General features: G+C 27.0%; 1 protein-coding gene and 1 non-coding gene across 2 annotated transcripts in view; both read left to right on the forward strand.

Annotated features, from left to right (window-relative positions):
* LOC100165708 (3-hydroxy-3-methylglutaryl-coenzyme A reductase-like) overlaps positions 1–24,895 on the forward strand; it is a 31,399-nt gene extending 6,504 nt beyond the window's left edge. The window contains 14 exon segments of the mRNA XM_029485296.1: positions 9,005–9,086; positions 19,349–19,518; positions 19,521–19,611; positions 19,722–19,857; positions 20,091–20,270; positions 20,369–20,511; positions 20,777–20,958; positions 22,310–22,504; positions 22,587–22,831; positions 22,902–23,079; positions 23,182–23,288; positions 23,354–23,558; positions 24,156–24,460; positions 24,707–24,895. Of these exon segments, the coding sequence (XP_029341156.1) occupies positions 9,005–9,086; positions 19,349–19,518; positions 19,521–19,611; positions 19,722–19,857; positions 20,091–20,270; positions 20,369–20,511; positions 20,777–20,958; positions 22,310–22,504; positions 22,587–22,831; positions 22,902–23,079; positions 23,182–23,288; positions 23,354–23,558; positions 24,156–24,460; positions 24,707–24,761 (2,274 nt within the window). The 3' untranslated portion in view covers positions 24,762–24,895.
* On the forward strand, positions 10,701–10,772 carry TRNAA-UGC. Its single transcript has one exon. It is a non-coding gene; the product is annotated as a tRNA-Ala (tRNA).
* Positions 24,896–25,043: the final 148 nt, after the last annotated feature.

The following is a 25,043-nucleotide window of genomic DNA, read 5'->3' on the forward strand; positions in this document are numbered from 1 at the left end:
TATGGATTGCAATGGTTTAAGATAATATGAAAAATAATACCTTCATAGGTATTTGATTTTCTTAATATATTTATGCTTAAATTATAAAAATATAATTTGTTTTGTAAGAATATTATAATAATTATACCGGTCCTGCCGGCCCTCACAAGAACCGGCCCATCGGGAAGTTTCCCGATTTCCCGATAGGCCAATCCACCCCTGTGTATGTAAGATATATTTACTGCGCAATGCATTAATGAAATCGAATGTGGCGCACGATTTGATGTAAAACTGTAGAAAAAAAACGAAAAAAAAACAAATTAATTAATTTTCATGGTTTCCATGGTTTGCACTTAAATATATACAAAAATAAATATCGCCATGTCGCCAGGTGAGCACTTAAAAGGCCATAACTCCGGAACCACTTATTGCACAGCGTACAAACTTCACAGAAACTATCTACATACAATCTTAATATTCCCTGAAATTTTTATCGAAATCGGTTTGGTGGATCTTGAGTTATAAAATGTATTCAAAATGTACAATCATTTTTATATATATAGATATTATACATATATATTGACAAAAAATAATAATACAAATCAACAAACATGCCCGATTAACCAATAGCAACGAATATATAATACACTATTATTTTTTTAATAATAATATTATTATTTTTTATATTATATATAACTAATAGCAAAATTTATAAACAAATATTTCTATCGTAAATAATAATATTTTTATTTTATTTTTTTCTGGACACCCCTTATCACTTAGGGGTATGAAAAATAGATATTGGCCGATTCTCATACCTACCGAATATGCATAAAAAATTTCATAAAAATCGGTCAAGCTGTTTCGGAGGAGTATCGAGACTAACATTGTGACACGAGAATTTTTTATATAGGAGATAACTGTATAAATAATACATTTCTATTATTTTGTACAAAATAAATGCTGGGCTATGTGTATAAGATATGCATTAAAAGTAATTGAAATATACCTAATATGCGTAAAAATATATGAAAATCGCACTTAAAATATGTAAAAATTGAAAATGAAAAATATATTAAAGTTACATAATTAAATGATATAAAATATAATATAATTGAAGGGTCCGGTGCAATACGAGGTAATAAGAAGGTATGTCCACTTTTTTAAATTTTTCAGGAGACATAAAAAATGTTTTTACTGACCTAACCTAACCTATCATCATGTCACAGTTTCAAAAACAGATTTTTATGCTTTAGATATTGTATATATAACATTACATAAAGTCTTATTGCTTTTTTAATACATTTTAATAATTTTAATTAATTAATTCAAGTTTAATTTGGTAAAGATACATGGGTTTTTGCCCAAAAATTAGAATCCATGTTTTTTTTTTTTTATCTCAGAAATACTTAGCAACATATTATGTATTGAATAATCTCAAAAAATATTTACAATCCAACCTATCACAATCTTTTATAATGATTAAATTGAGTTAACTATTTGTTTTAAGGAGATACCTGGATTTTTGACCAAAAATATTAGTAAAACTTTGGTTTATGCATTCCTCAATGTAGCTTTGATATCCTTTATAACTTAAAAAAACACTTTTATAAGACTCCTCCGGTAGGAGATTTAATTTTAGCATATAATCTCGAGCATATTAGTACCTATTAATGATCACATAATAAGTAAATAGAAAATATATCTTAAAATGATCAAAATGTATTTGTTGTTACTCACAACATAGGTATTTTAAATTAAAAAGAAACAAATTTCAAATAGCATAACACCTTGAGCATGTATAAAAACAAATAAAATATTAACATGATAAACGTAATAAAAATCCTTATAACTGTTTAAACATAATATTAGGAACTAATAATCAGGTATTAGTTAATCACAAATTGTTTGTGTACATAAAAGCATAAAAAATACTTAATTTTTAGTCATCATTTGATGAGTTTTCATTTTCAACAATAATTGTTAATTACTTACCTACTTAGATACGAGTAGCGTAACATGAGTAACATTAACAAATAACATAATTCTTAAGTCAAAGTGAACCATTTTGAAGGGGTCGGATTTAGGAAATATTGTACATCCATCGTTAGTATTATATCTATCATGTGTGTAGTGACTGATCATTAGTGTGTGCGAGTTCCCCGAACGCTTTATGTAATTTAAGATAAACGGCGGCTAAGATTCTTGAACCCCAGTGAAGTACATACGCGCAGACACGTCACTATATTTTGTGATAAAAAAATGTTCAACGTACATGTGCCACAAAACTCGCAAAAAATGGAAGTCAAATCCACCCAGTACCAAAAGCCCTTTTGGCTATTTTAATTTTGAAAACATATATTTGAATTCCTTAATCTCTTTATTAGATTATGTATGAAATGGATTTATGATCTATAGTATTTTTTAATTAGTATTATAGTAGGTACCAACTACCAGAGTAATTTTCTTTTTTTTTTCAAAATTCGCTTTTACTTTTGAATTACTAAAAAAAAAAAAAAATCACTTCCAACAAAACACATAAAACCCCGGCTTCTTTATGGTAATTGGGGGCCCCTGATTTTGTACCTATTAATATTATTATTTTTCGTTTAGAGTAAATAGAAATACGAAATAAACATTTTTTTTTTCAAACCAGAAAACGTATTTTTGTCTACAATCTTGAGAAGTACTCAATAATTGTTTGTCATTCTACGAATTTAATAGTTGTCTATAATATACAAATATGTATCATTGATTATAAATAGTGTAAAATTGTCGTGGCTTTTAAGAGGGCGTCGCACCCGCATATGTTGTTTCCGCCTTACACACGTACGGCATAGCAAAAACATTTTGGCACGTCAAGGAAGTAGGAACCGAGAAGGCTACAGTCATAACGAAGAAACAAAATTTTCACCGCTTATAAAGGAGAACTTTGGCTGTGTAATATCGTTTTTTTTTTTTTGATATCATTTATACCAAAAAAGTTCCTATTGTTTTAAAATCCATTATTATTTGTGTTTTTCTAACTTTAATAACTTTTTTGGAAGTTCCGATAACGAAAAATTAAAACAATATTGCGCAGCCGAAGTTCTTTTTTTATGTGGTGAAAATTCCGTTTCTTAGTTATGACTGTAGCGTTCTCGGTTTCTTCCCGCGCAAAACAGTTTTTTGCTATGTTGTATACATTTGTAAGACGGTAAGAGTATGACTTGGTATTCGCATTATCACTGATTGTAACTCAATTATTATATATTTTGATATTAAGTATAGTACTCGTGCACAATTTGACACAATTTGAATCGGTGTTTTTCTTTATAATGTTTGATGTCACAAGTGGTGTAGACAGTGTAGGGTCTGAGCCCCAGTGGCGTAATTTGGGAATTGGATATCCCCTACTGGTAATAAAAGCAGTCCGATGGATCTCTTGTAGTAAATTTAGGTACTTTGGGTCTGTAGAAAATGTCTTAGTATTTGAGAATATACTCAATATAAATTCTATATTGAAAATAAAGTAAAACCAGTTAATATATCGAATGATTGAATTTTAGTTAAGTACGTATTTTTGTCTGGGCTAAATAAAACATTTTCTATTTGCATGTTTGGGGTCCTTTTTTCCAAATCGCAGACTGGGCCTTTTCGAGACAGTCCGACACTGAGTCCTAATATAGTCTTGTATTTTTGTTAGTAAATTTTAACAATAATCGAACCAAAAATTGAATTTTTGCTTACAACACATTTTGATATAATGATAATAATATTGGTAAATACATTAACCTATGGTTTAAAATAATATTAATACATTGTTATATTAAAATGTAGCCAATATAACCTAGGCATCATACTTGTTAACATAAATATAATATAGTCATAAAACGAGTAGTAGATACACTTTATGAACAAAGGGTTCATAATTAGATATTCTAGAATTTCAAAGACTAGAGAAAAAAAATTAAGTGCTCCCCCAACATTTTATTCTGGCTATGGCACTGCTAAAAAACATAGAAAAAATGATTCTGCGTAAATGCGTTTTTTCTATGTTGCACGTGGGCCAGAGAGAAAAAACAAATAGAACACATCTCTTAATAATCGACTACAATGTACTGATACTGAATGTATTGCACAATTTTCTTATCGTAATAAAAACATTATTTGTGTACTCGAGATAACAAAAACGATTACATCAAGTTATTGAGAATAAAACTTTATTAAGGGGCCTCGCTACTGCCGTCAATTTTATCTAAAAAGACCTAAAATATAATATTTAAATGTATTAATTTTTTACTCTTATCACCAGTGCTCGTAAGTTCATGCATCTGCATGTTTTTTTTGCTACACAGGAAAACATGCTAACTGAGATACAAATTCGTTTCATAACAATAGTAATAATAATATGAAGTTTGATAGTGCATGTTTTTGCATGTTTTGGGTGTCAAGGCATATTATTTGGCATATCGTCGATATTTTACAGTCGTTAATGCATATTATTTTCATATTGTTGTTTTGATTTATTTTTATTCAGCGAGTGTGTGACTACCTAGTGTCCTAGTACATACTTATTTAGATTTTATGCGTTTTACGAAATATCGCGGAAACAATGTAATCGCCACCACTACCATCCTCCACAGTATAAGCTCTAACTAGTGCGTTGGTACAATATAATATTTAAATGTATTAATTTTTTACCCTTATCACCATTAGTTAATGTAATATATGCTATTTAGGTACCTATATCTATCTATTTAAGGGGATCCATCCATCGTATCATGTTTTAAGGATTAATATTTAGGCAATTTACACGACTTGAACATTTGGGCTATTTCTATATTGTGTGAGTTGTAAATGAACATTAGTGGGTGCATAGACATAATATAGAATCAGAATCCGCTCAGAATCTAAAAATTATTTTCGGCATAATAATAATAATAATTATGAACATTATTACGTACAATGTACCTAATTATTATTATTATTATTACCTAATTGTTTTTAACAGGTTAAGATTGAAGTTCTTAGAGTTAAATCTCTTGAAGCGATTTGAACTATACCATGATACTTTTTACTCCAAATCTAAACCATACATTAGATTTTAAAAGCTTAAGCTTCAATATAAGTTTATTTATTTATATCTAATTTAATTATGGATGCAATAAATATATCTGATTTAGAAAATATCTATAATTATAGCATTTGTATTTGTACCATTACAGCATAATTACCTATTTAGGTATATTGTATAACAAAAATAAATTTTCCAAAGAAATGTTCCCTAACTAGTTTAGGGTTATTCTTTAAGTCACTTCAAACATAATCTCATTACTTATTAGCCATATGAAATATTTTTAAGGGTTCAATAGATTACATAGGTACTTACAATGTTCTTGATTGGCTATTTAGATTTTACTGAGATTAGTATTATTTAAATACTAAAACTAAAACATATTAATATAATATACTATTATTATTAAAATGTTTGAAAAAGTTGGTAAAAAATTTGAGTACTAATTAAAAAACTGATACTACATACATATCAATGAACTACAATAATGAATAAATTATTTTTTTTAAAAACTGTCATTAAAGTTTTTTTAATATTACTTCCAACCATTTCAATAACCATTTAACAATGTCCAAATAAGATTTCATTCTCATATTTTTCATATTACCACAGTTGAATTTTGAAATTCAAAATGTTTTCTTTCTGTTTAATAATAGACAACAATGTACTGATACTGAATGTATTGCATAATTTTCTGTTCTTACCGTAATAAAAATATTATTTGTGTATTCGAGATAACAAAAAACGATTACCTATATCAAGTTATTGAGGATAAAACATTATTAAGGGGTCTCGCTACTGCCGTCAATTTTAGCTGAAAAGACCTAAAGTATTGACAAAATTAAAGTTACCTAGTTAACGTTGTCTGATTTTGTTTCTGAAAAAAAATTTGAATTCACCAGAAAATTGTCTATAGATCCTACGAAGCGCTTTGTAAAAACTAAATTTTATATTATTGTGAACTGTAATTGAAATCTTGAAAATATCAATTTACCTAGTCATAGTTAAAATTAAAATGAATATTAAAAACGGAAAATGTTTCGTACGATCTACAGATATTTTTCTGCTGAATTCAAATGTTTTTTCAGAATCAAAATCGGACAACGTTAACTAACTTTAATTTCGTCAAAACCGATGTATGTTTTTGTAAAATTCGTGTGGTTAAATTGATATGATTATCGATTTATTAACATGTGCTTGTGCGTACGAGAGAGGATACCCGCATTTAATTTCACTCACACTAATAATCATTTACAGCTACACATACCCGGGCAGGCGGCGGCTATGACAGATTAGAAATTGCCGAAATGTTGCCCCTTAAATCCCGTTCATTAATAATAATAATAATAATGTATATTTACAAACAAATGATAAAATAAAAGTTACATTAAATAATACAGTAATAGTTTGTTTGCTCACCTCCTATAATCAAAGCTTGTGGTGAAGGTGAGAGGTTCTTGATTTAGTCATTATATTCAAATACTATTAATAGTAGGTAGTAGGTAGCAATAAAATAGACATGTAAGGTTTATCATTACAGAATAAAGTTAAAACTAAATTCAATATAAAAAAAACAAAATTATGATGAGGTAATCATAAATTGACAGATGTTAATTGTGTGACATCCAATATCATTACAATGTGAAAATAAAACAAAATTAATAGATAAAATACATAAATAAATAGATAGAACAACAATTTATACAATGGATAATACATAACGCTTAAAATGAATAAAGTTAGGATAATTATTAATATTTATTTCCAAATTTCTACAAAGAGTTATCGCTCAATTTAGGCAACTCTTGCTACCAAAATGCTTATGGCAAATTGGTGCTATTATATTAATATTTTTTTTTAGCCTTGTATTATAGTTATGATAACAATTTCTAAAATATTTTTTATGTTAAAAAGCTAATAGTAGGGTACATTTGATAAGCAACCTATCGAAACTGAGTACATTAAATTCCTCATATAAATAATCAGTATTTGTATAACTAGATAATCTTAAAATAAATTTAATAATCTTATTCATGATAACTCTAACTTTGTTTAAATGGATATTGTAAGTCCCTCCCCATATCACTATCCCGTATGAAATTACTGATTGGACAAAAGATATATATATATAACTCTAAATTGCTGTTTATTGAATATGGATCGCAATTCATTAAATACAAAAAACTGAAAAAAGAATTTACGGCTAAGTCATAGAATATAGATAATATGTGTCACCCATTTTAGTTGAAAATCAATAAATAATCCAAGATATTTGATTGAGTCAACTTTTTCAATATTTAAACAATTACAGTTATTATATTTGTTGATATGACAAAGTGTGGTATGTAAACATAATTTCTTTTCAGCGTCAGAATTAGTATTCTGAATATTAAAGAGAATATAATATTTAGATTTTGTAAGGTTTAATTCAAGAAAATTATTATTAAACCACAAATTTATTGTATCAAAGACTTGATTTGCTTTAGTATATAATTTATTAGTATTTTTTTTCATTAATAAGAATAACAGTATCGTCTGCAAAATACACTATATTGGCATCAACATCAATATTAAGCAATCCATTTATATATATAATAAAAAAAATTGGCCCAAGTACAATCCGTGGTTCAACGACATAGGATTGCTATACTCTTCATTAATTTTAACATACTGTATCCTATTAGTAAGATATGATCTTATAAGATCATTTTCAATACCTCTAATACCAGCATAGTATAGCTTCTTAAGTAATAGATCGTGGTTTATACTATCAAAAGCCTTTTTGACGTCCAGAAAAATTCCCATAATTTTCTTATTTAGATCAAGATTTTCATGTATGTACTTATTAACAAAGAAATGCACATCATTTACTGATCTGCCTTGTAGAAAACCAAATTGGAAATCAGAAAAGAAAAAGTTAGCTTGTAAAAAGTTTATAATTCTGGATTTAATGGATTTTTCAAAAATGTTTGATAACGATAATGATAAAGAAATAGGTCTATAATTACAGCAATTTAATTTGTCACCTGATTTAAAAATAGGTAAAACAATGCATTTTTTAAGGCATGATGGGTAGATTCCAGTAGACAAAGACATATTATACAGTAGCATTAGAGGATAGAGATATTACGAGCAGTATTTTTCAATATAAAATTTGTAATATTGTATTCATAAAAGGATGCATTAGGTTTAATTTTAAGAATATGTTTTTCGATTTCATCTTGGGTAATAGGAGAAAAAAAAATTGAATCATTAACATGACAGTTTTTATTTAGGGTATCCCAACTTAGATTCTTCTTATCCATATTTAAAATATTAGTTTCAACATTTTTACCCACGTTTATAAAAAAGTTATTAAATTCGTTTGCAATACTGATTTCATCATTTATAATTGTTACGTTATTTTGTTTAATTTTATCAATGATTATCATATTTTTATTTGTCTTGCCAACTATTTCATTGATAATTTTCTACATTTGCTTTGGATTACTCTGATATTTACGTAGTAAATTTTGATATTTATTGATAATGTAATTTTTTGGCTTCTCTTATTAGAGTAATTAGTAAATTGGAGTATTGTCGATATTTACGTTTTAATTTAACATCAAAGGGACCTTTATATGATAATTTAGATAATTTTTGTTTGTTACCAATCGAAATCACCAGTCCCCTTGTTATCCACTCTTTTATTTTATTATTTTGTTTCGGGATGTTATTATTAGTATTAATGTAATATGCTGAGTTATTAATACTTTGTTCAATTTTCGATAAAAAGGCTTGGAAAGAAATATCTATCTTATTAGAATTAAATAATTTAAACCAGTCTTCATCGTCAATGAATTTAGTTAGTTTAATTATATTAATTTTGAGATGAGTATCATTTAGTTGATTTTTTTTACCTTCGTTACATTTAAAAGGAATTTTAAAGCTTAATAATGTTGCATAGTGATCTGTAATTTTGCATTTCAGGATAAAAGCTTGTGTAATAAGAACATCAATATTACGAATAAAAATATGATCAATACAAGATTTAGTGCTATTGGTCACGCGAGTAAACTCGTTAATACAGGATATAAATGTATGACTTGCCATGGTATTAAGATAATCACTAGATATATCTTGATCATAAATATTAATATTGATATCACCAGCTATTATATAACATTCATTATTGTTAAGTTGTCCTAGATAGTTATTTAGACTATTAATAAAGTTATCAATATTACCACTAGGAGATCTATATAGACCTACTATTGAAATCTGCTTATCTTTATAGTCAATACATAATACAATTGAGTTACAATCAGTTATAACCTTTTTCGTAATAGACTTTAACTTTATGTTATCTTTTACAAAAATAGTTACTCCGTCACATTTATTTAATTCCCCAAGTGAATTTATTGTACATTATCCATTTAGCTCAAAGTTAAAATCAATAGTTAACCAAGTTTCACTTAAAATAATAATGTCGAAACTGTTGTTCATGGTACTTAACATTAGTACTAACTCATCAAAGTTAGCTTTAATGCTATGAATATTCATTGAAAAAACATTAATACTATTTATAGAAAAGGAATGAGAAGATAGATCTTCAATATAATAAGTTTTTACATTATTTAGACAATTAATTTCGTTTAAAATTAAACTATCATATTACTAATATAACATATAACTATATAGTTATTAATAATAACTTATAAATAATTTTCAGATTCTTCACTCTTCAGGTTACATATTATTAATATATTGTTATCATATACACGAGAATTTTATAATATTTAAAGCTAATAAAGGTGTTAGATATCATTAAGATAATAAGATTGTAAGTAAGTAGTATAGTAAGATTACAATATTATATCGATACACCTATAATAATAGTATTAAATAGTTATACGAAAGTAAAATATTGATTCAATATTAATGTAATATTATAATATATTTAATATAAAAATTGAACCGGGTAGTACCGCATACTATTATAGAAACGTACAGTATAGAGTAGTATAGAGTATAGACCACACTAATACTGGCCCAATTATTTTTTTTACATATTATATACAAGTATGTAGGACAAGCGGCGGGCAAGGAAGATTATATAATGGCTCGAGAGTTGCCTATATGTTACTCCGTATGTTTGAACAATCCTGAATAACATATTTCCCGAATTTTAGTTTCCTGTTAATATCTTTCCAGTTAAATACTTTCCTGTTCAATATTTTCTTTAATTTAAAATAATTCCTGTGTAATATCTTTCCAATAAATACTTTCCTGAAAAATATTTTCCAGAATTATATTTTCCTATGTAATATCGTTCCAGTTCAATCCTTCTTAAGAAGTATTTTACCAAAAAAATGTTTCCTGAACTTAATTTTCCCACGTAATATTCTTCCAGCGAATAATTTCCTGAAATTTATTTTCCTGAATAATATTTTCCCCAAAATATATTTCCGGAATATCAGTTTCCTGTGTAATAATTTTCCTGCTAATACTTTACTGTACATTATTTGTTCCTGTTGAATATATTCCTTGAATAATTTACTGAATAATTTATTTTCCCGATTTATGCGGCCTCCCGGCCCCCTTTCAGTACTATACTTTCAAATATACCTATCGAAGAAAATATACAATTGTTAAATGACTTCGATTCAACAGGTTATTCTCACATGGGGATGTAGCTCAGTGGTAGAGCGTTCGCTTTGCATGTGAAAGGCCCCGGGTTCGATCCCCGGCATCTCCAAGAAATTTTTTATTTTTTTTTGTTTGTGATGAATTGTAATTTAGTATATTATACTAATAAAAAAAATGTATAACTATATTTGTAATATTTATTTATTTATTTATTTATTATATGGTTCAATACTAAATACGATAATTTTAATTTATATTTATTAAACAAAGGTTAAAAGTAGCATAGTATTCAATCATAAACGTGTATGTCATATAAAGATAAAAATAAAATTGTCAAATACCTGGTATGCCTACCCGCTGCGTATGCCAGTAGCGTAGCCAAGGGGGGGGGGCATGTATTTTGGCCCCTCATCGGTTGTATTTTGTTTTTATTATTGATTTAATATCAGTATGTCTATAGACCATAAATAAAAAATATATATAAGTAGGTATTAATATAGTAGAAAATATGTATATCTTTTCATAGCAAAATAATGATATTCGTCACATGTACATCGTACAATTAACATACAAACATAATATGTCTATCAGTTTTGAAAGACTTACTATGCATAATAAATTACCATTTATATTCGTAAAATAAGTTTCTCCGAGTTTATTATACTTACATTTTAATTAAATAGTTTATTATTATATTTAAAGATCATCACAAACCCAAACTACTATATTATATTGTTAATAATAACTGTAAATTACTGTACATTTCACTCTTTCCCTACAGAGTATCTATGTATTGATTAGTATGCTGTGTATTGGCAACTCACATAGTGAGCAGCTCGCTTGAATATAATAAAAGTTGTTTTTCTCTCTTGTAAATTAAACAAATTCACATAAGATCCATCGCAAAGGCGCAATGCATATACTCAATTATATAGTAATAATAGATAGGAGAACAGGAAAGTATAATAAATAATAATATAAAACCATATAGTGCATTAACCAGTTCAAGAAGTTCTCTCGATTACATGGTAAAGACTATATTCAACAATTTGGGAAATTACAACGTTTATGTGAAAATCGGTCTGATAAAACTAATGATATAAACCCAGTCAGCAATTTAGTAATATTGATATTATAATAACATTATTTTATTTTATTTATCATTTATATTATGTTATATTATATTATATTATATTATTATATTACGTTAAAATATTTTAGTACAAATGTTATTATATTGTTTTGTTAACGTTTTTTTATAACATTATTTGAAAAACATTTTTCAAAAGTTACCATAACAATTCACATTTATTATTTAAAAAATATTAAAGAAATGTGGTTTTCAAAATATTTTGTTTAAAATGCTGTACCTATAGAAACCATTATTATAATATTTAATAGAAAAACTGACGATAATATTATAGTAAATATATTTTTATAATGCTAAGCAGACAACATTATAGGTACTATACGTTGCTTGAAACTTTTTTAAATCACCATTGAACCATTTTTGGCCATTTTGTTGGGGACTGGGATTTATTCGAATTTTAGAATATGTCATAATACTAACCAAGCCCGGATTAAGACATTTTGAGGCCCAAGGACCAAAGTTTTAAATGAGACCCCTGTACGAAAAAAAAAAATATTAATGTATATTATAATGTGTACCGGGGTGAAATGACCAGTCGACGTCATATGACGTTCATGGCCAATTAATTTTTTTTATCAAAACCTTACATATCACACATTTGTTTATGTATTTTCAAAAGTTTTCAACATTTTTATGTATTTTTATTTCTTATATTAAAGCTATTTAATTGTCCTATCAACACTCCGACATACGCAATTAAACTAGAAATGCGCTATTTTTTAAAGGAAATCGTGTATTATTCCAAATAATTTATTACTGAGCATGGGTTTTTTGTTTTTTGTATTATTTTACTGAATTATACTGAATAATACATTAATATATATCTAGAATACCTTGAAAGTTTGATTTTCATAATATATTCCTGTTAATCGTCACAATCTTAGTTTTCCTAGGATTGAATAGGTTAATTGGACGTCAATCGTTTAATTTTGTACTATTCGGAAAATTGTAGTGGTCATAATACAAAAAAAAAACTCTTAGTTAATAATAAATTATTTGGAATAATGCACAATTTCCTATCAAAAATACTAATTTTTACCAACTTTTTTCTCTTTTTTTAATTTAATAAAAATAATTAGCACATATTGTCTGGTTTAATTGCGTATGTCAGTTGATAGGACAATTAAATAGCTCTAAAATAAAAATAAAATTACGTCAAAATGTTGAAAAGTCTTGAAGATACCTGAAACATGAACAAATGCGTGATATACATGATTTTGATAAAAAAAAGTTAATTGCCCATAACTAAAAAAATAAAAACGTTAGATTCAATCTTTAAAGGGTATTTATTCATCATTTTTGGTATAATTTCATGACGTTGGCCGGTCACTTCACCCCGGAACACATTGTATATTATTTAATATTAGGTACCTGATATAATAAATAATATAATATATAGATAATATTAGGTATATAGACATATAGCAATAAATAATGAATAATGTATCACTTTATTTATAAATTATAACTTACAAGCTTTTTTCCTAGCTAAATAATCATTGATTTTTTTTTAGGTAATTTATCTATTGTTACATAGACTATAACAAAAAAAGTAATGGACAAATTAGAGACCCCTAAATAAATTCTAACTATCGAAGCCCGGGGACCATCCGGGCTTGATACTAACTACAATAGTTCATTAGTTCCTATCGTGCATAGCTCGCTTGGATTTTATTGTCTGTACTCACAACGACAGTACTAGTGTCGGATGAAGTGCTCAATGTTTTTAGTGTGGAGGGGGAGTTATTTTATTGGTCAATAGCTGATATTACAATGATATTAATAAACTTAAAAACTTCTAATAATTAATTCAATAACCATCATCAATTTTTCACATATAATAAAAAATTTAATAGTACCTAAGTTCTTTGGGAATATGCATAATATATTATGTATAATATTAAATTATATCTGAAATGTGTGTACATATAGGTAGGTACTGTAAAAGTGAATAAACAGTAGGTACAAGAATGAAACTAAAACATAAATTATGCCACTATAATATAATAGGTATAGTATTTACTAGGTTTGTTACATTTTTTAATGACCTACCACCTTTTAATATAATACTTATTATTGAAGTTATTATTCTTAATAAATTTCATATATTCAGATGAAGTTAGTCTTGTTCTATAATTTCTCACTAAATCCAGTAATCACCCACCCACGCCCAGCCCTTTAAAATTATCAATTAACTGCCCTTCAAAATCACGGCAACATATATGCCTCTACTTACTGTGGAACCATAAATGAAAGTAATAAACAAATTATGTAATAAATACCTATTATGCAAAATAAAAAGGAATTCCAGTTTATTATTGTTATGAATTTTTAAATTTATATTAAATTATTACATTAATATTGTTATATACAGTGGCGTGCTCAAGGGAGGAGGTTAGGGGTTATATCCCCCCCCCATTATCTTTTTTTTTGCTGACCTACAAAAAACCACTTATTAGTTATTACAGCTGTTTTTTATTCATTAATTTTTATTAATTATTAATTTTATTCGTTGAGTCAACAAGCTTGAAATTAAATACGAGGCTCCTAATATATTCTTACAATGGCAGTTGAAAAAAAATATAGTCACAATTTTTTTCATAAGCAATAAAGTACTAATAAAATACGTACCTTTATGAATTTCCTACATAATTACTATGTATTAATAATGTATTTATATCTATAGGAACTCCGTATTCCACGATACGAACTTACCTCAGTTAGTATACGTATCAGCTCGTAATATTATTATTTTTATTATTGTATTATAATTTAATTATGTTGAAATAAATAAATAAAATATGTATAAAATTATTGCACATATCTGTGACAATCGTCAGCTAGGTAACTCGGTATTCGCATGTTCTAAAAAAAGTTGTAAATTGGACATAATAATACATTAGGTATATTAAAAAGATGAGTAAGTGGATGTCGCTCTCCTGTACAGTAGGTTACAACTGAGTCAATGTATAATGGATGGTACTAAATTTGAATTAAATGATATAATATCACTGTATAAGAAAAACGATTCTGAACGGAGACGGTATGTCAGTCTAGGTATAAGGTATCTTATATACTTATCTATAGTATTAAAAAAAAAATTGACCATAATAATAGGTATCTATAATAAATTCCAAATTAATCATATCACAATATCCATTAGGTACTTATAACGCGTTATACATCAACAACAAATCGTGGTACTATTATAAATACCTATATAATAGTATACTTTAGAAGTTTAAAGTACCCATGAACAATATTATACAATTACAATAAAATAACTAAAATAGTTACTCTAGGTTTTTCAATATATAATTTCGTCCAAATATAAACTTAAAAGGACTATAAAAATAAACTGTGCTTATGTATTTTTTAGACGTTTTGGTAACAGAGTTAACTACTTACGTGGAATCTTGTTTTGAATTTTCAATTCTAAGATATAAAAGTTGAACATTTTATGAATTTTAAACTACAAAATAATTATTCAATTTTAAATTTTAAATATTTTGTCAAAATTCAATATTTTGATTGCTTATAAAAAAAAAATTGTGCCTATGTATTATTTTTTAACTGCTGTTGTAACTTGTAACAATATATCAGGATCCTTGTATTAAATTTTCACGCTTTTTTACCCAACAAATAAAATTTTATTGATATTTATAAAAAAAATACTAAAAAAATTGAAAACTGACAATGTCCGTAAACAGCTCAAAAAGAGTCAAAATATTTTCAAAATGAGACGTCCAAGCCGCCAAGACTATTTTCCGCCATCGCCGCTGAATGTGTCGGCTTTCCGCGTTCCAGGGCACTTTGTGAGGTCGAGCATTAAAATTTTATTCATAAACGTGGCACTTGGCACTGTTACATTCATAAAGCATATATTGTAAATATAAATTATAATATACTCAAGTAATACCCAAGTATATAATATAATATAATATTAGGTATAACGTAAATTATTAAAATGTAAAACTTAAAAATTAAATTTAAAACGTCTTACAATATTAACAATAGGTAGGTAGTTAAAATAATAAAAGTTTTTTTTAATTAACTGGTGAGATGACAGCAATATTAAGTCTTCAGTCTTATCTTAGTAAGAAAGTGTCCGCATTATGCATTTTAAACAATGCAACATACAAAATTACCATTTACCTACTGACCTTAAATTATGTATATTCTAAAAGTTGTAGAGATTAGAGTCAATGATGAGATGCAAAGGTTTTGTTTTTTTTTTTAGGATGGGTAATATGCATCAATATTGCTACCTAACATAAAATGCCCAATATCAATGTTCATTTTTCAATATTATAACTTGAAATTGCAGTTTTGTGGATCGATTTATAATTATTTTTCAAACTAAGTTATAAATATTTCAGAATTGAGTAGCGGATAGATGGATACTTGTGGAAATAATTGATTTAATGGACGGTGCAAACACATTTGAGAGTGGAAACCAATTCAGATCAATTATCTATGAGAACTTACAATCAAGTTTTGTAAATACGATAGTTATGTGAAATATTATGAATTTAAATTATTTTTATTAGGTACAATATTACAACAGTGTTACAACTACATTTTGTGAGCATTAAATACTGATACAATGATATTGTTAAATAAAATATAAATGTTTTTACGTACCTATCATAACACATTAATATTTTAATAGGAATTTTTTTTTTTTTTAATAAAGTTTTTTTGTGTTACTTTTTTAATGGTATAAAACAAATCTTAACACTATTAAGTGCTAATTATATACGTTTCTATATGTCGTGCACAACTTACTTTAAATATACCCATTTCCATTACCATAAATTTTAAATATCTTATTTATAAAAACAATCACAAGGTAGCATTAGGAAGTAGCCCAAATGATAACCGATTTCTTGATAAACAGCTTTGAACATGAAAAATATGTGTTCTCGTTCAGATTCTTTTAATTTAAAAATATATGGGATAATATAAAAGCAAAAAATAATATTAGAAAATATAAATTAAGAATAGGATCACATCTTACTAAAAACTATTATTTTTACTGTCAAAATCAAAAGAGAATTAAATTAAAATATTGCGACTTCATAAAATAATTAACAAAATATTAACACCAATTATAAATTTCCAAGTACATAACATTTTAAAATAGTCTAAAATTCAATATTGTTGGAATCAGGGAATCTTAATTATATTACTTACCAAAATGTATAATAAATTTAAGTTTGCCAAAAATATATAAAAAATAATACCTTAATATAAGGCATATAAACTCCACTTTAAAAATTATAAATTATAATTGTATCCATGTACCTATATAATTAGTAATTAATGATTACAATATTAATCAATTGTTATTTGACTATCATTTTAATCTAAATATTATATTTTGTGTTTATGCATACTTAGTTACTTTATTTTATTAGGTAATTATAAACATAAATTTAATAATAAATACTATGTTTAATAGGAAAATCTAGCAGTGATTGGAAAATAAATATATTCAGTGAAGAAAAATTTGTCTAAACCAAAAATGAAAGACTTATTTTCTCTAGCAGTGATAGTGATAATGAAGGTAAAAGTATAAATTTATATGAGTATATAGTTTATATGAAAACTTTGAATATAATATATTATATTGTATCAGTACTTATATGTATAATTTTAGTTTAAATTTATTAACAATATGCAGGGGTGCCCAGTGGCGTATCTAGATATTTTTTTCTGGATATGCTCGATATTTTGATGGAAGAATTACTAATAAAGTAATAAATATTTTTGCTAATAAAATATTTTCCTTAAATAAAAAATTAATGAAATAGCATATATTTTACACGCAAATATTTTAAATTTAAATAAAAACCTTCCAAAACTGAAATACTAATATAAAATAATATTGATAAAAATGATAGCTTTACCTACCAGATGATCAAATAAAATATTATTTTTAAAGCTAAAGCTAAATTTATAATTTTCTTTTTTCCATTAATACAAACTCGTCCTTTACAGCAGATGGATTATCTATGAACTTGTTCTAAAATGATTGTTTTTAATAGCAATTTGCTTTTAATATCCTGGTGCGACTAAAAGAGTTACTTAATCTGTATATGTATGTAAGTCATATAAGCTCTGTGACGCGAGCTGCGGTTTAGCCACCCCTATCCTATAGAATTTACCGTTAATTATAATTAACTTTATTACTTACCATTATCTTACAACTATTTTTAGTTAAAAAGCGATCTAAAGTAAGACTTCATATGTTGTTAAAATAACTATGTTCTAACAAGTATGGACCCCTGCCTATTGACAAAATTCTGGTTGTGCCACTGCATCTAACCATACTACAAATCCTCTTTCATTCTTATTTATTCTCCGCTGTCTCTTTCCAGTCCCGGTCTCCATCATTTTCTTCTCTTGCATTTAGGAAAACTTTTGTTATAACATCCTACTAACATATCATTGGCCTACCAATCTGCCTTTTACTCTTAAGGTGGTTTCCTTGGAGCACTCTTTGTATCATAGAGTTTTGTTTTCTATACGCCTGGCCTGCCCATTTTTATTTGTTCAATTAGGTCTCATTCACAATACTTGGTCTATTGATATTATCCATCAGCTGTGTCTTTTCCTCCATACTTTGTTGTGATCATAATATAAAGGGCATAGGTCCATATACTGTTTGTAAAAAAAGTAGCGTTTAAATACAGGAATGCACCGCTCATGGTGCGCATGCGCATTACGCAATTGTGCTATCGTGCACATACTATTTAGTCACTTATAAGAGCCAACTTATAAATCATAATACTATTCTATTCTGTGATATTATCCGAATGCCTAATGAATATTAATTATTAATATTTCAATTATTTTTTTGTAGGTACATTTTACAACTGAGTTTTAGTTAATAATAATATTAATAAAAATAATAATCACAATGTATACATTTAAAATACTGTAAAATATAATTTAGTACATATAGTCAATGGTAGGTAAAACATTTATGAATAATAATAATAGTATATTTTTTGTCATTAATATTAATAAAAATAATATACAAGAAATGTTATTTAAAAATATGAATGTTCATTATCATGTTCTTTTAAAACCATCATTGATACGTTCTTAATATAATTATGTTTATAATTTATATTATCTTTTTAAATGCCCTCTAAAATAATAAGTATTGATTTTTTTTTGTTTTTAGTTTGTTTTCAATCGCACTAGGATGATGAATCGCATGCCATCGACATAATATTTATTACTTTAATAAGATGTATAGCCGTGCTTTACTGCTATTATGAGTTCAATAATTTCAGGCAGTTGGATTCAAAATATGTTTTGGGTAAGATGATTATTATGTATTCATAATAGTATAGGATATATTATATTGTATGGAGTGAATCATTTAACCATTTAACGTAGGACACTCATTATTCAAAAAAGTAAAAATGTTTTTTAAAATATTTTTTGACATAGTTTCAAGTCGTTACATTAAAATGTTTTTATTTTAAAATTATGTTTTTTACTTGTTAACTTAAAAAAAGCCAGTTTATTGGCACAATTTGCACTAAGTGGCTGTTCACAGAGCGAAGTAATAAACAATATATCTAAAAGCATGTCATTGCTAGGTCCATCATTTTCTTTGAACTCAATTGTATGTATTCTTGCTATCAGTGTCGGGATGCTGCCAGGTGTCCAAATTTTAGAAACACTGTGTATCGTATGTTAACATGCATGTCATTCATTGCGAACTATGTGGTAATCATGAGTTTTTATCCAGCTTGTTTATCCTTGGTATTGGATGTAAGTTATTTTTTTTAAATTTAAATATAAATATTATTGAACACTTAGTAGCTCGGGTATGCAGCAATAGTTTTTCTGACAATGTATTGTTTAATTAACAGTTACTTTGAATAGGAGATGAAAATGGTATGTCGTTTTGGGGTGACCGTTCTCAGATAACTGTCATTTACAATGATCATAAAACTTATCCAATCACACAACGCGCTAAGGTGATAATGTCAGTTGGTGTAATGATTGTTCACGCGCAGAGGTACAATTTCATTCATAGCTTTAACAATAGTGTCTAGAATTTGCATAAGAAACACTACCTACCTTTACTTATTCTTTAGTGATCCATATTTTACTGTTTGTGTATTTATATATATATTTATTTATTTATCCTGAAAAATAGTTTTTATGTTCTTAGAATAGAATAATTTAAATAAAAAATGAGTACAATAGAATGCATTCTTATAACATTTGTAGGGTTATATGTTTTCTTAGAAAGGAGAACATTCAGTTTGCCTTTAAACTTGAAACTTGTTCACTACATTTTAGTCGATGGGCATTGAGTGGTATGGAAACAGAAGCAGATAATATGTTAGGAATACAAGTTAGCAAGTTTATTGTATTTAACGAAACTGAAAAGAATAACCATCTTTCTGTTCATAGCTCTATTATGCAGTAAGTGTAAATGTCTGTAAATAACTTATTTATTCACATCAATTACGTTTAAACAATGTCATCTTATGAATCTAATATTAACCTTTTTTTCCCCATAGTTGGATGGCTAGTGGGGCCGATCATATAGTTATATTGATACTTTTACTATCAATGATAGTTTGGTTTTGGTTCTTTGGAGACCGTGATGATCTAGCTCATACCTTAGCTCAGGTGAATAAAAAACAGTCAACTAACACATCCGGTGAGTACAATTTTAAAATAGGTAAGAATACTGTATAGTAAATATAAATAGACATTGTATTTAGCAGTATTATATTTTTTTTTAACTAATCTTGACCTTTCCAAATTGGAAAGATATTTCTATTATTAATAATCATTCATTTTAAAGCATTATATTATAACAATTTATAAATATTATCAATATATACAATTTCAATAATATATTAATTCAAACAATTTAACAAAAATAAAAGACGCCCAAAATATTTTTATTTTTCTTCATACAGTTCATTCAGTACGTCATGTCCTTGAAACCCAAAAAAATTTTAAACATACACATAGCCAAACTGGGTATCGAAAAGCATCAGTTTATACTTCCAACAAAATGGTTCAAACAGAAAATGTTGATGGTGACAACAATGTGGAAATCAGACCTTTTGATGAATGTTTAGATATTTATAAAACTCAGGTAAATATTTAATACTTTTACAATAATCTTGGTAAAACATAATTTTTTTTCAGCCAGTATTTATAATTATTCTCATATGCATATGCTTAGTGAAGATAATTTTTTTAAACAAAAAAAGTAATTAAACACAAATATTTCCCCAGTATATCTTTTTATGCAGTACAATACAATATAATTATTTAATATTTTAAATGTATTTAAAATGAAGTCATGTCATACCCACATAATATGTTGTCTCTGCCTTATGTATGGACATAACCAAATTTGCATTCAGCAGTTCCAATTTTTTGCTGTTAAATTTATTATTAGAGTGAATTCTGTATTCTCTTCTTGGTTTTTTGTAATGTTTTAATTTTTTAGTAACTTATGAGTATTTTTAAATTTTAATATTTTATATACTCATTATATAATTGAAAATTAAAATATCCTAAAAACCAACAAGAGGATACAAATAATGTTCTCACCTGAACGTTTTATAATAAGTCAACTTATATAATATTTAATTCAACCCAGAATTGAAACTATTAAACATAAGTTTTGATATATTATGCGTTAGTAAGATGGATACAACACATGTATAATGTATACAAATTTTAAGAAAAAAAAATGTTTTAAGGAAAGCATTTTGTGAATCCTATTAAATTAAATATCAATCATATGCATCACAAGCTCTCATTTTAATATTACAAATAATGTCTTTTTAATCCAATTATTAATTTTATAATTACTATTAATATTTAAATTACTAATAAATATTTAGATTTATTTTTATTTATATGAGATTTTGTTAAATCTATAATTATTATATATATTAATTGGGCTTATTTATGTAATTATGTTAACATTTTAAAAATAAAGTTAACTACAATCAAATAGTAATGGGGGTTTTTATATTTAGTTAGTGTGCATATGTGAATGAGGTTAAGTTGTATTATTTAGTCATATAATAGCAATATTATTATATATATTAGTTCATCGAATTTAAAGTAAAAAATCATATTTTAATATTTTTAATTAATTTAAGCATATATTGTGTAATTAGTAATTGCTAATTACATTAATTATTTTTATGGTATAAACTATTAAAAATAATTATTAATATTGATAGTGTTATACTTAGTGTGTTGTTTTTACTATTTTAGCCAACTCATATTATTTTATTGATTCCATTAAAAATATTTATGTTATAAGTACATAACTTTTTTCTGTACTTCCAAACTTTTATTAGGTACATAAAAAAAATACATAGTGGAACATAGTAATGAATTAAACATGTACTACACATAAACTATTATCTTTGCCGTACATACTTTATAATGTGTCATGATAAATATACATATTTATTATTTAGAAATCAGCTGACAAATTAAATGATGATGAAGTATTAATGTTGGTGAAATCGAACCATATAAAACCCTACATGTTGGAAAAATGTGTCAATAACCCAGAGAGGGGTGTTGGTCTTAGAAGAAAAATAATTGCAGCAGAAAGCAATCTAATGGAAGCCTTAATACAATTACCTTACATTGGTTATGACTATTCTAAAGTAAGGAACAACTGATAAATTATGTAGTAGAGACTAGGGAATAATATTCTGAATAACTATATATTATTGAAATTTCTTCTAGGTACTAGGAACCAATTGCGAAAACGTTATAGGATATGTAGCTGTGCCTGTTGGAGTTGCTGGACCATTACTTGTGGATGATGTGTTTTATCAAGTACCCATGGCGACCACTGAAGGTTGTTTAGTGGCCAGTACAAACAGAGGATGTAGAGCACTGACAATGTGCGGTGGCGTTATAACTAGAGTTGTGGATGATGGTATGACTAGAGGACCCGTTGTCCGATTTTCTTCAGTTACTACTGCTAGGTATATATATGGTTTTCCATTCAGCTATTGAGAATATTGTAAAGTAATCATTTTTTTTACAACATATTAGCAAAGCAAAAATGTGGATGGACAATCCAGAAAAGTTCAAAATAATTAAGTTGGCATTTGATTCAACGAGCAGATTTGCAAGACTCACAAAATTACTTGTGCGTATTGCTGGTCGACATCTGTTTATTCGGTTTACAGCTTCTACGGGTGATGCAATGGGCATGAATATGTTATCCAAAGTAAAAAAATAAAATAAAAATACTATTTAACGTTTTGTTTAATAATGTCACCTCGACCCTTAAATTAAATTAAAATAATACTTATTTTAATGTTTTTAATAGGGAACAGAAAAATCACTCCAAGTTATTGAAGGATACTTCCCCGACATGGAAGTTTTAAGTTTGAGTGGTAATTTTTGTTCTGACAAAAAGCCAGCCGCAGTCAATTGGTATGAAATTTTTAAAAATTGTAAACATTTTTCCATTATAATATTTACATTTTTCTCTTGTATAGGATTGAAGGCCGTGGAAAATATGTTGTTAGTGAAGCAATTGTACCTTCAAAAATTGTCACTGAGGTACTAAAAACTACTGTAGGAGCATTGGTTGATGTTAACATAAGCAAAAACTTTATAGGATCAGCAATTGCTGGTAGTATTGGAGGAAATAATGCACATGCAGCCAATGTTGTTACAGCTGTATACATTGCTACAGGACAAGTAAATAAACAACTATTTTTGTCAACATAATATTACTAGCTGATCCCGCGCACTTTGTTGCCCGTAAAATTGTGATTTTTCAACTCCTTTTGGGTATAACTCGTTGCAGTAAGTGCAACTCAGACATTATCATTTTAATAATGTGCGACAGCATATCAAGTATGCAACGACACACTTATAAGCGGCTATAATTGCAACTCGGCCACCTTTGTAGGCAATATGCAAAAATTTGATTTGATGCATGATTGTACCTGATCTGCCTGATAACCAATGGCAATCAATAAAATAATGAAAACTAATTTCTACTAATTATTTCTCATATAACCAATAACAACCATTTATAAGCAAAAATTTCCATCGTAAATCTCAAAATTCCTGTTTGAGCACCTCTAAGGGTTGGACCTACCGGGTCCAACTGTGAATCTAAAACTTCTTCTTTAATCACTCTATCAATTAAAAAGAACTGCATCAAAATCCATTGATTAGTTTTAAAGATCTCAGCATACAGACAGACAGCAGGACTTTGTTTTATACTATGTTAAGATAAGATTATAATACTTTAGCCATATATTTAATTATTTGCCCTCAATCTTTTAGGATCCAGCGCAAAATGTGGCGAGCAGCAATTGCATGACACTGATGGAAGCATTTGGTGAAGACCTGTATGTATCATGTACAATGCCTTCGGTTGAGGTTGGTACAGTAGGCGGAGGAACTTCATTACCTGGTCAATCTGCGTGTTTAGAAATGCTTGGCGTACGAGGTGCAAACTCTCAAACCCCTGGGGCCAACGCCAAACAATTAGCACGTATACTGTGTGCAACTGTTTTAGCCGGCGAACTGTCGCTGATGTCGGCCTTGACTGCTGGTCATTTAGTAAAAAGCCACATGATTCACAATCGGTAAGAGTTTTGTTTTTATTTGTTTGATTATCTATAATAGCTCTTTTAATTATTCACATTTTTTGAAAAACAATATCAAATAGAATATTTAGAAAAACAAGACAACATTGTTTGCCCAAATGAATGTAGTGATATTTAACACCGTTTGGATACAATTTTATAAATTAACTTAATATGTTACATTGCTTATTGCACAAAATTGGAACAACAATTTAAGAATTAAAACTAACTCTTTTTTTTTCACAGGTCCGCTCCTTCCATTCAGAATTTAGAATCAGAACCATGCAAATCAACCAGATAATTTACGCACCGTGTGTCTTGAATAACGTGAAATTAATTTATTTTACTTCATACTTATTACTCAATTCTATTTTGTTAGAATCTATGTTGTATATAAACAAATGGCTTTTATTATAAAGTCAATATTTTCTGTGAGACGATGTTTTTTTCCTCAGTATTTTGTCAACAACACAAAAAAAACCAAAATCTAGTGAACTGGTAAAAATGAAATATCAAAAAAAAAAAACGAATTGACGCTATGAAGTTTTTTATCAATTAGCTTAGATGAAGCTATTTTAGGTTT

Source organism: Acyrthosiphon pisum, chromosome X (genome assembly GCF_005508785.2).
Source record: "Acyrthosiphon pisum isolate AL4f chromosome X, pea_aphid_22Mar2018_4r6ur, whole genome shotgun sequence".
NCBI classification, from domain to species: Eukaryota; Metazoa; Arthropoda; class Insecta; order Hemiptera; family Aphididae; genus Acyrthosiphon; species Acyrthosiphon pisum.